Below are 12,435 nucleotides of genomic sequence, written 5' to 3' on the forward strand. Positions count from 1 at the left end.
TAAGTCTGTCAACGTCGATTTCTGTTACACTGTAAAGCTTCCATCACATTATCAAGATGTTTTCTATTCAAATATTCTGCATTCCATACCTTTTCAAATGTAATTTTTTTGAATGATTGTTCCATTATATTGCTTGTCAGATCGAATAAAACGTTAGGCATTTCTATAGACTTATTGAAAAACAAAAAAGTAGCATTTACACGTTAAAAAAAATATATTCTGTGTTCATAAGTTCTTTGATGAATTATTTCTGTTTCCATACAGGAGGTTTTAAAGCAATGTGTTGGTACTCGTCTACCCCGTTTACTGTCAGAGCGTAATGTGAAGCTTATTGTAGTTGACTCAATTGCTGGTGTTTTCCGCAATTACGAACATGGAGATGCCTTGAGCAGAGCAAAAGACCTTCGAAATGTGGGTGGTAAACTTCATGCACTTGCAGAACAATACAAAGCAGCAGTTGTTTGTGTTAATCAGGTACGTAGGCTAAGTAATAGTCATATATTGTATTGTATTACATTTTTATTGTTCCTTTAGCCTACTAAAGCAGCTTTTGGATAATTTATGTGCATGCATGTTTAAAATAACAAATATCACACTTTGTACACTTAAATATTTATGTAGTACACTTCATACACTTAAATATTCTTAATTGAAGTAAAAGCAATTATGCTGTAATTATAACTTCAAAGGCTTTGACATCAGTAATTTTATGTTTTTTGGAAAGTTTGGTATAAAGTGGAAAGTACTGTTGAGATAGTGTGAGGTTTTTTTTTTTTAAGAATTTCAACAAAAAACATTTGATTAGTAGGAAAAATCTCGTACTAGCTTGACGCATAAATGAACAATCATAGATGGTTATGTGTTTGTATAAAGTTTAGTAGGAAGGTCATTTTGAAACTTAGAACTATTTTTATTATCTACAAAGATTTGTTACAGAACGATTTCTGTTGTGATTGTTCTGTTTATTTGTCTGAAGTATTCTTTATGGGCTTCATGTGGCGATGACAGTTGTAGTGCTGCGATTGATGTCATCACCAGCGCAGCAGAGAGACTGCTGTGTCATAAGTGGCTCCAAGGAATATCAAAGACTTGAAAATGATATATTTCAATAATGTCAATATATAACAATATTGTGAAAAGGAAAAGTATGAGCCATGCGGTAAGGAGTTGGGAACAGCGGTTGTGTAGGGATGGACGAATATATTGTGTAGGTTCAGTGGATGGCAGAATACCACTGTGGGAGAGGTGGGAAGGATAGCGACAAGACATTTCTCATTTCAGGGCCCAAAGAGAGGTAGTGAGACCCTTGCGGAGCATGTTATTCAGTTGCTCCAGTCCTGGGTGGTACTAGTTTATGAGGGGAATGCTCCTCTGTGGCCGGACAGTGGGACTTTGTGAAGTGGTGGGAGACTGGAAAGATAAGGCACTTGAGATTTGTTTTTGTACAATGTTGGGAGGATAATTATGGTCAGTGAAGGCTTCAGTGAGACCCTCAGCATATTTCAAGATGGACTTCTCGTCACTGAAGATGTGACGACCACAGGTGGCTAGGCTGTATGGAAGAGACTATTTGGTATAGAATGGAATGGAATGGGTGGCAGCTGTTGAAGTGGAGATATTGCTGGTGATTAGTATGTTTGATATGGACAGGGGTACTGATGTAGACACCTTTGAGGTGGAGGTCAACATCTAGGAAGGTGGTTTGTTCGGATGAGTAGGACCAGGGGAAGCAAATGGGGGAGAAGTTGTTGAGGTTGGAGGAATGTGGATGGGGTGTCCTCACCCTCGATATATATTCAAATGTTTTTAGTCTTTTTGAAATGGCATTTTGTTTAGTTTGTTGAATGTCAGTCTGAACTGGACGTCAGTCTAGCATAAAGACACATGCTAATGTCAATGTATAATAAATTCCATGGCTAATTACAAATTGTCAGAATACTGATTTTGTAGGTGTTGGAGTTGAATCAAGATTTAAGATTGTTTCATCTAGTTGGAAGTTTGACAACTGCTACAAGCAGATGTGTACTTTAATAGTAACACAGATATTGACTGAAATCCTGCAACCCATGAAACGAACCTGGAAGGAAAGAATAAGAAGACTGATATGACTGTAGATCGCTATCAAGAATTAACATAAAAGAATATATGACACTGTTTAAATGAAAAAAGAAAACCAGATTCAACAGTGGCAGATTTAATAAGAAGTACCCAAGAGAAGTAATTGTACAAAGCTAAAACATCCAACGACAGTGCATAAAAGATCAAGAAAAGTGACAAACTACATCCAGAGAAGAACTATACAGAAAATTGGATATTTACAATTTATTTGGAAGTTTAATCCAGAATAAATCCTGTTTTGGCAACATAATCAACTTAGCTTGGCTTGTTAAATAAACAGAGAAATTGCTACGAAATAGCATTATACGACAAGTGCTTATTAATCAAAATTACAGGGATAAGCATGACGAAGACCATTCATAAACAATTCAAGTGGTTCAGTCAGAAATTTATAAAGCTTTATCCATTGCAACCAAGAAAAACTTGTGCTATGTTTACAAAGGCATGCACGCACAAATCATCCACCAACAACGCTTTGAAGCAGCTGAACCAGGCAGGGCAGCTGACATGTCGAGCAGAGCAACACAGGATGGCAGTTGCCTGTGGAGTTGCAGTTTGCCAATTCAGCATGAGACCACTCTAGCAACACCCAGCAGTGGCAATAACAGCTGTCATAGCCACTGAGAACATGACCTGACAGTTACAACCCATGACAGATAGACCTGACAGATTTTTTAAGTGAAGTGTTGCGATTTTAGTATCATACAACATGATGCATTCATTTAGCTTCAGGGATCATGACAATAGTCAGACAGCTGTGAGCTGTGTTTATTAGTATATTTGTTTATCTTTCAGTTTTTAACACTGAAATAGGTAAATTTCAGACCACGAACAAGACTTTCCAAGAGAGTGGGTGACCACAGAAGGTTTCATGCAGATGGTCTTTGTTTGAACAGCTTGTGCATATGAATCACAGATAGATATGTACACAGTAGAACAGTTCATAATATGAGTTAACTTCCATGGTAAACAATCACTGTAAAGAAACTTGTAAAGAAACAGAGATTACTCCATAATAGATGTAAAACAAAGCATAGGGCTGTAGATAGAAAGATGCTGAGTGAAATACATTTGGCTGTCAAGAGAGCAGTGCATGATGCTTTCAGTGACGACTGTAGCAGAATATTGTCAAATTACATTTCACAAAATGCAAAGAAATTTTGGTCATATGTAAATGCTGTTAGTGGCCCCAGAGTTAGTGTTCAGTCTCTACCAAACAAGACAGGAACTGAAATTGAGAGTAGCAAAGCAAAAGCTGAAATGCTAATCTCTGTTTTCAAATGTTCCTTTACAAAGGAAAATCCTGGATGAAAGAAATAAGTTTTAGTGTCAGTGGTGGTGAGACACAGCTGATATTGTTAAAATTGAACAAAGCTCCAGGCCATACTGAAATTCCTGTCAGACTCTATACTGAGTTTGTGCTTGTGCTGCCCACCTTCTTCTAACTATAATCAGTTGCAGACCCCTTGAACAAAAGACCGTGCCCTGTTCTTGGAAAAAGGCACAGGTCATACCCCTCTACGAGAAGGGTAGTAAAAGTGATCCACAAAACTATCGTCCAATATACTTGATATCAATTTGTTGTACAATCTTACAACATATTCTGAGCTCAAACATAATGAGATATCTTGAACCGAATGTCCTCCTCAATGCTAACCAGTATGGTTTTCGAAAACATTGATCATGTGAAACCCAATTTGCACTTTTCTCACATGACTGAAAATTTTCAATCAAGGCAACCCAGTAGATGCAGTGTTTCTTGATTTCCAAAAAGCATTTGACTCAGTATCACACCTACACTTATTATCATAAGTACAATCACATGGGAAGTGAAATTTGTGACTGGATTGAGGACATTTTGTTAGGGAGGACACACCATGTTATCTTGGATGGAGAGTCATCGCCAGATGTAGAAGTAACTTCAGATGTCCCCCAGAGAAGTTTGTTGGGATCATTGCTGTTCATGTTGTATATTAATGACCTTGCACACAATATTAATAGTAAAATCAGGCTTTTTGCAGATGATGCAGTTATCTATAATGAAGTACTATCTGAGAGAAGCTGCATAAATACTCTTGTCAGATCTTGATAAGATTTCGACATGTGGCAGAGATTGGCAACTTTCTCTAAATGTTCAGAAATGTAAAATTTTGCATTTCACAAAACAAACAAATTTAGTATCCTCTGACTATAATATCAGTGAGTCATTGCTGTAATCGGCCCACTCATACAAATACCTGAGTGTAACACTTTGTAGGGGTGTGAAATGGAATGATCACATACATTTGGTCACGGGTAAAGACTTTGGTTTATTGGTAGAATGCTGGGAAAATGCAATCAGTCTACAAAAGAGATTGCATGCAAATCAACCATACGACCAGTTATAGAATATTGCTCAAGTGTGTGGGACCCGTACCAGATCAGATTAACAGGAAATATTGAACGTATACAGAGAAGGGCAACACAAATAGTCACAGGTTTGTTTAATCTGTGGGAGAGTATCACAGAGATATTGAAGGAACTGAACTGGCAGACTCCTGAAGACCTGAGAACGTTTATAAACAAAGTTTCAAGTACCAGCTTTAAATGATTACTCTAGTGATATAGTACAACCCCCTGCGTATTGCTCACATACGGATTGTGAGGGTAAGATTAGAATACTTACTGCATGCACAGAGGCATTCAAACAGTCACTCTTCCTGTGCTCCATATGTAAATGGAACAGGAAGAAACCCTAATAACTGGTACAATAGGACATACCTCTGCATGCATTTCATGGCAGTTTGCAGATTGTAGATGTAGGCGTAGATGTAGATATATAGTGGGTTTTCACAACCTGATAACAAATTAATGCAAATCAATAACAAATTTACAGATCAGATTGACTGACATGGATGTTAAACTTAATTACTTTACTGCCCAGATTAAGAGAACAGTGGATAGATAACAAACACCATTAAACTGAGGATCGATTTGATCATGTTTCAGAAATAATCAATTAGAAATCATGGACAATAAGCTGTACGGTAAACTTTGACATAAAAGTCTGGTCAGTGGTTAGCTGTCGTCAAGTCTGAGTCTGCACTAATTGTGAAAAGGGACAAATAGCATGGCCATGCTATGATCATGTGAATCTAGCTATCTGCACAATCTGGCAACACTGTAGGCTGTGGCAGCTCCTGGGGAAGCCTTGTCTTCTGTTCATGTTATGCTAGGTCTACACCTGTGGTCTAGTGGTGAAAAGCACATCATCTGAATGCAGTGTCTCGCAGTCACAACCACAAGTGCCTAAATTTTTGTAGCACATTTCATCTGAATGTCGAAGTTCTGAGTGTAATGGTAGAAAAGCTACCATGTATTTAACTTTTTGAGACACCAGACATAACAGTTTTGTCCAATAACATTTTTGTGACAGAATTCTTGGCAGAGTGTCCGCCTTTGAACACCACGTGTGCCAGACCTCTCCAGGACCAACTTGCTGGCACCCGGCAGTGGCTGCCGAGGTGGACCTGTAAATCTTTGCCCTGTGTCAAGAGTGTCAACTACCACTCATTGCTTTGGAGAGTATGAAATACTTAACTGTTGTTGAGTGATGCTCCACAAAAAGATGTCTACGATTTACATTTCATGCTCGATAGCAATGGAGGCAGATGACCTATTTTTATATGATGAGCATTGCATTACACTAGTGTGGAAGACACAAATATGGCTCAAAATTAATTGTATAGTTTTTAATCCACTCAGAATACCTCACAAGTTGCTTAATGCCATTATTAATGCTTTATATCTCGTTTCTTTTTCTTTAAGAGGTGATTCTTCATGCAATTTTCCATCAGGAATTCGTGTTTTTTAGTCAAACCACAGTGACTAGCTGTTAGTTGATTTCTTACAGTAAATAAATGTGGTGATGTGTGTGAATACCTAGCAGAGCATGCTCCTTAGCAATGCAGGCACACAATACATATTGAGGTCCACCTATGGATTCTGAAGAACTTAAGGCTGATCGAAAGAGATATTTAAGATATCAAATTAGATTTAAACTAACGCGATTGCCTATACCTAATGGAAGGCAGTTGCTAACACTGGTGACATCAAGTGTCTACAGGGGTGCCTAATTGATATTGTGCAGATTTAGTGCAGAGGTACTATATTCACTTCATAACTATTCCCCTGACATATGGGTCCTACGTGACAAACAAAACGCAAATTTGTGTTGTTGACAGTCGAGTGGGAGTTCTTCAGATAAGTTTGTATAGTGAAGAAGTTTGGTACTCACAGAGCAGACATTTGTGACCACTGACACAGCTTAATGAGTTGAGCTTATGAGAAGACATAATGTGTAAAGGTTTTCTTCACACTTTGTTAAAGAATTTCTCTTAACAATTTGCCAATTTGCATCTCTGTTAAATAAAATGGAAAATAGGAACCTACAGTGCAGTGGTCTGCACCACAGCTAGAACTAAGGACTCACGCCACCCTTGCATCACAAGACATGTGGAACCACTGAGCTAACGAGACACTGCTGAGAGCTAGTATCTCTCTCATCACAATATTGGTTGGTGGGCATCGAAATGCAATGGTAAAGGTAGGAAGAATTGTTACTTATGTGAAGTATGGCATCCCTGGAGCCCAAAAATTGCATTGGCTTCCTCATTATCCCATTTTACATGAGGATTATGTAGCATAACTCATTGAAGTGCAGAGGGAACACCGAGTGAATTAAGCAGAACAATTCAGGATCACATGCAGAAGTAAATGCACTATCAGAGCACTGCCAAATATTTGGAACCATGTTGCCAAGTCTTAACTGTGCTATGGGCTGCTGTATAATGAAAAACTCTCCGTGCTCATCTTACATGGGCTCTTAGAGGGGGGGCATGAGTGTATTTTGTTTTCGTGCAACATTATCTCCTGATATTTTGTAACATATATAGTTTAGTCGAAGATCTTCAGAGATATTTGTATAGTGAATAAGCTTGGCTATTTACAAAGTAGACATATGACCATTACCATAGCTTATTGGGTTAAGCTTGTGAGAAGATTTAATGTGGAGAGGTTTTCTTCACATTTTGTTACTTAAGGCATTCGGTTAGATTTAATCTAGAATTCCTCATTTTTTAAGCTTTCTGACTAGGAAGGGGCTGGTGACGCCGGTGTTACATAATTTCAGTGCAGGGATAGCAAAGCTAGTGATATTAGTCCAGCTCATGCAGCATACAGGATGTGAAATATAGAGGTATATAATTTTCCATCACGATTGCAATTTCCTCAGAATACAAATTAATAACTAATTTTGATAGCTTGCACAAAAACTTATTTCAGTGGAAAATTTCATAAGTGGCACGAGTATGTTGAAGTATGTTGGTGGGGATGAAAGGAAGAAGAAAGTTAACTAATTATTCAGTGCTACACAGTAATCAATTCATTTGAGGATTCAGAAGAGAAGAAAATGAAAACTGCATTCATTAAGACGGAAACTAAACAGTAAATGTGGGCAATGTGCCATTCTGCACCTTCACACGTTTTCCACCTTGAGATCTACCCATATAACACATAATAACTTGCCTGTTCATTGCTTTTGTAATGCTCCCTTCTTGTTTGGTCCCTAAATGATGAAAATAATTCAAATCCAAGTCACTGATGGTTTCTTCAAATCTTTCCAGTGACATTTGTGTGTGTTTTTGCTTGGTGCTCATAAAGCAGACATTTATGCCTGCTACCACAAAGTATAGGATTGAGGCTGCCAGAAGGCATATGAATTGTGTGATCAAAATTAATGACACAAGTGAAACGCGCACTTGATTACCCATAATTTCTGTAGTAACTGTGTAAATAAAAGCAAGAAGAAACACGAATTTATCCATTGGCATAACTCACTCAAACAGCTGCAGAACAAAATTATTAACAATGGTCTTCCATTTACAGTTGTTACACCGTAGTCAGCAGCAGAGTCAGTGGTAACAAATTCTTAGCTGTCTATAGCAGTAACTGACTGCATACTACATATTAGATTGTTGAATAATATACTGTGACACAAATTTGTCTGTTGTCATGGTGTTAAATCAACACAAATTTTTGCAGAGTTCTGCCTATGTCATCATTTTCACATTGTCCTGTGTTAGTGAGCTTTTCCTATTACCCTGGAAATGAGACACCAAGGGAAGTGTGTGTATTATGTTTGGCAAAACATCCCACATTCCATTCTTCCAGATTCAGTGGACATGTACATTGGTACCAAACAGGTATAGGAAAGCTCTTCTGAGTGAATGAGTAACAATAATAATGGTAACAGTAACAAACTAATAATTAATGAATTGTTGCATTTTCAAGAGGGTTGACAATTAAAAATAAAATTGGCTGATAGTCCATTTGGTGCAGTGCAAAGCTTTTCTTAGCATTTTGTTACTGAATTTCAGTCTGGCTATTGGCACAAAAAAAGGAAAGGACTGAAGCAAAACACATCAGTAGTCCAACAAGATCAGAATCAGCAACTGCGCTACCTTATACCATAAATCATGTAGCTTCTATGAGCAAACATGACACAACACTACTTCATTTTGCTCTCTGCCATTGATCTCGTTGTAGTTAATGCAGACAGTCCTCAACATTAAATACAAAACCAAATGAAATTTAAGCATGGAATTATCTGCGTAGGGTTGAAAAAATTCAATTCATGATCTCAATATCATAAACATGATGACTATTTAGATAACTTCATCAGTATGAAAAGAGAATATTGTGGGAACTTAGCAACATCATTCAGCACCAATCCTGAAAGTAAGTGAATGATCATGAGGTGCCAAGCATCATCAGCAATATTGCCAAGTCTCAACTGCACTAGCAATATGAAGAACTTAATGCACATCTCACAACTTTCTCTCTGCTATCCATAGCTTGCTCCAGACATTCCTCAGTGGTGTTCCACTTCCAGACGCTGATCTAAGGGAAGGGTTCAAACCAACAGCAGATCACACCATTGAAAAACACAAATGAGATGCTCGCTTATCCTGTTTGTCTTGCAGTGAAAGCTTCTTTTAACAAAACTAAAAATATGTGCACCACGGCCATGTCTAAAATGTCAGGAAACAGTAAGATACTACACATTGTTGATCTTAAATGGATTGTATCAATGTTCGGTCTTACACTTTATTTGTTCCATTTTAATGACAGGGTAATGACAATATTATCAAAAGGATAGATGGCTACTCACCATATAATGGAGATGATAAGTTGCAGAAAGGCACAACAAAAAGACATCTAAACAAGTAAGCTTCTGGCCAAAAGGCCTCCTCCTGAAATAGACACCCCCTCCCCTCACACACACACACACACACACACACACACACACACACACACACACACACACACACACACACACATTCTTCTTCTTAGTGTCACAACTCTCACACATGTGACCACTGTCTCTGGCCACAAAGTTCAGACTGCGAGCAACAGAGCACGATGGGAGAAACAATATGGGTGGTGAGGGTAAGGAGGACAGTGGGGCAGAGAGGGGGATGGATAACAGGGTAGGAGTGGGGAACTGAAAAGGGATGCCTGTGGGACATACAGGGACATGATGGGGAGAGGGTAGGACCGCTAGCTGCAGACAGGAGGGAGCGTAAAAGGAGATAAGTGAAAAGACTTCAGGTATGATGATGGAATAGAAGGCTGTGTAGTGCTGGTGTGGGGATGGGGAAGGAGATAGCTGGATGAAGGACAGTGACTAATGAAGGTTCAGGCCAGTGGGGTTATGAGAACATAGGATATATTGCAGGGAGACTTACCTCTTGGGCAATTCAGGAAAGCTGGTTTTGGCAGGAAGGATCCACATGGCACATCGACACATTGAATTGAAGAATTTTGTACTGAACAGCAGGCTCAGCAACTGGATGGTCCAGCTGTTTCATGGCCACAGTTTGTCTGTGGTCATTCGTGTGGTCAGACAGTTTGTTGGTTGTCGTGCCCACATGGATCACAGCACAGTGGCTGCAGCTTAGCTTATAGATCATATGACTGGTTTCACAGGTAGCCCTGCCTTTGATGGAATAGATGATGCCTGTGACTTGACTGGAGTAGATGGTGGTGGCACGGTGTAGGGGACAGGTCTTACATGTAGATCTATTATGGGGAATGAGCCATGAGGCAAGAGGTTGGGAGCAGGGGTGGAGTAGAAATGGAAGAGGATTTTGGCAGGTTCAGTGGGTGGTGAAATACCACTGTGGGAGAGATGGGAAAGATAGTGGGCAGGACATTTCTCACTTCAAGGCATGACGAGAGGTACTCAAAACCCTGGTGCAGAATGTGACACAGTTGCTACAGTACTGGGTGTCATTGAGTCACAAGGGAAATTTCCCTTTGTGGTCAGATGGTGTGGCTAAGGGTGGTGGTAGGTGACTGTTGAGAGAAGGCAGAGGAGATCTGTTTCCGTACAAGGTTGGGAGAGTAATTTCAGTCTGTGAAGGCCTCAGTGAGATCCTTGCTTTGTGTTGAGAGTGACTACTCATCACTAAAGATTCAATGCCCTTTGGTGGCTAGGCTATATGGAAGGGCCTTTTTTGTATGAAATGCGTAGCAGCTGTTGAGGTGGAGATATTACTTGTGGTTGGCAAGTTTGATATGGACAGAGCTACTGATGTAGCCATCTTTGAGGTGGAGGTCAACATTGAGGAAGGCGGCCTGTTGGGTTGAGGAGGGCCAGGTGAAGCAAATGGGGGAGAAAGTGTTGAGGTTTTGGAGGGATATTGTAACACCTCCGATTTATGTATCCCGCTCGATCGGGATCTGATAGCAGCCAAAATAATAATTAATTAATGTGACCATGTACCTAATGGGGCTGGCAATCGGATTTGACTGCTACGGAGTTGTTACATTCCATTTTGTCCTTCTCAAATGCTGTAATAATGAAATGTCTGGTGACAAGAAGAACGCCAACACAGCTTCACTAATCAAGACCTATATTCGTCTCAAAAACACAAGAAAAAGGAGACAGCCACTGCCTTCGTCATACATAATTAATTACGGCTAATCTCAGCACAGGCCTCTTCGTTATTCATTATTGTCACACGCAAATTCAATCACTGCAATCCAACACTGCAATCCAACACTGCAATCCAACACTGCAATCCAACACTGCAATCCAACACTGCAATCCAACACTGCAATCCAACACTGTAATCCAAATGATGCCGGCGCGGTAGACGCGAAACCAAAAATATCGGCACAGAAATATCACTGATCACTCTAGTAATTATACTTCTTCACTTTCCCATATTATTCTAACACAAAGGGGTTAAACCACGGCGATGGCCACGCCCTTTGTCGGTCAGCCTTGTATTACCGCAACCGGCCTCCGCACGGCTCGGCCCGCAACCTGGAAACTGACTCAACTCACACTCGCTCTCGTAACCCGACACTATCAATTGTTTGCCCTGTCGACCTGTGCCGAGTGCATACTTATAGTAAGGGCCTACGGACCCCTTACATCCCCGCCCTCGAAAACTTCTTTGGAGCCACTGGCGTAAAAGAACCGGCAAGGGAATTAGACATTGCTACATCTGAACAAAACACATAGTGTAAATAATTAATGAAATTACAATTCATCAAATAATCCCTCGACTCCGGTTGTGGGCTGCCTCCACAATAATATTCTACAAAAGGTTATTACATCTCATAAACATGGCATTGTCCAAATTACAATTTTTTATATCAAACAGCAATAGTCCTCTATAGTTCAATATTGAATGAAACTCACAACATACAATCAAAAATTATTACTTGAACACATGGCATATGGACTATTATACTACAAATTAGTTGTTACAGGTTTTATACCCATTCTCAGGTAATCGTCGATATGAAATATGCAATTCTAATTATAATACATCACAAAACACAATGTAAATAAACATTTCCCTTTTTCAAATGTCCGTTTAACAACTAAATGTCCTAAATATATCTTAGTAGGTTTATTCGGGTCCTTGTAGCTCTCACTCTTGACCGGACCTCACCTGGAGTGTCATTCAGTTTTCCGGTCCCTCCACCTCTTCCTCTATAATCAGACGAATGATTAAAATGATTCATTGGGTCATTACTTCCCTCTCAGTTTTGATCATTAGCTTGATTGTGTTCCTGTGATCGAACAGATTCCAACTGTTCCAGTATTTCCATCAAGGCCTCCCTGTCTTTAATTAGGCTCCCGGATACAGTTTCTTGCATTCTCCGGCTCATTCTTCTTTTTATCGCTGATATCATTACGTCATCACTCAGGGGTTGTTCCATGATCTCGTTCAATTCCCACAAATGTTCGGCAAACTC

The 12,435-nt window shown here is 39.5% G+C and overlaps 1 protein-coding gene across 2 annotated transcripts in view; it reads left to right on the forward strand.

The window, feature by feature from the left end:
* Positions 1 to 12,435, forward strand: part of LOC124776368 (DNA repair protein XRCC3-like) — a 117,687-nt gene that overhangs the window by 78,624 nt on the left and 26,628 nt on the right. For both annotated transcript variants that reach the window (XM_047251322.1, XM_047251321.1), the window contains one exon: positions 265 to 474. In XM_047251322.1, the coding sequence (XP_047107278.1) occupies positions 265 to 474 (210 nt within the window). The remainder of the gene's footprint in view (positions 1 to 264; positions 475 to 12,435) is intronic.

This window comes from Schistocerca piceifrons, chromosome 2 (genome assembly GCF_021461385.2).
Source record: "Schistocerca piceifrons isolate TAMUIC-IGC-003096 chromosome 2, iqSchPice1.1, whole genome shotgun sequence".
Taxonomy (NCBI): Eukaryota; Metazoa; Arthropoda; class Insecta; order Orthoptera; family Acrididae; genus Schistocerca; species Schistocerca piceifrons.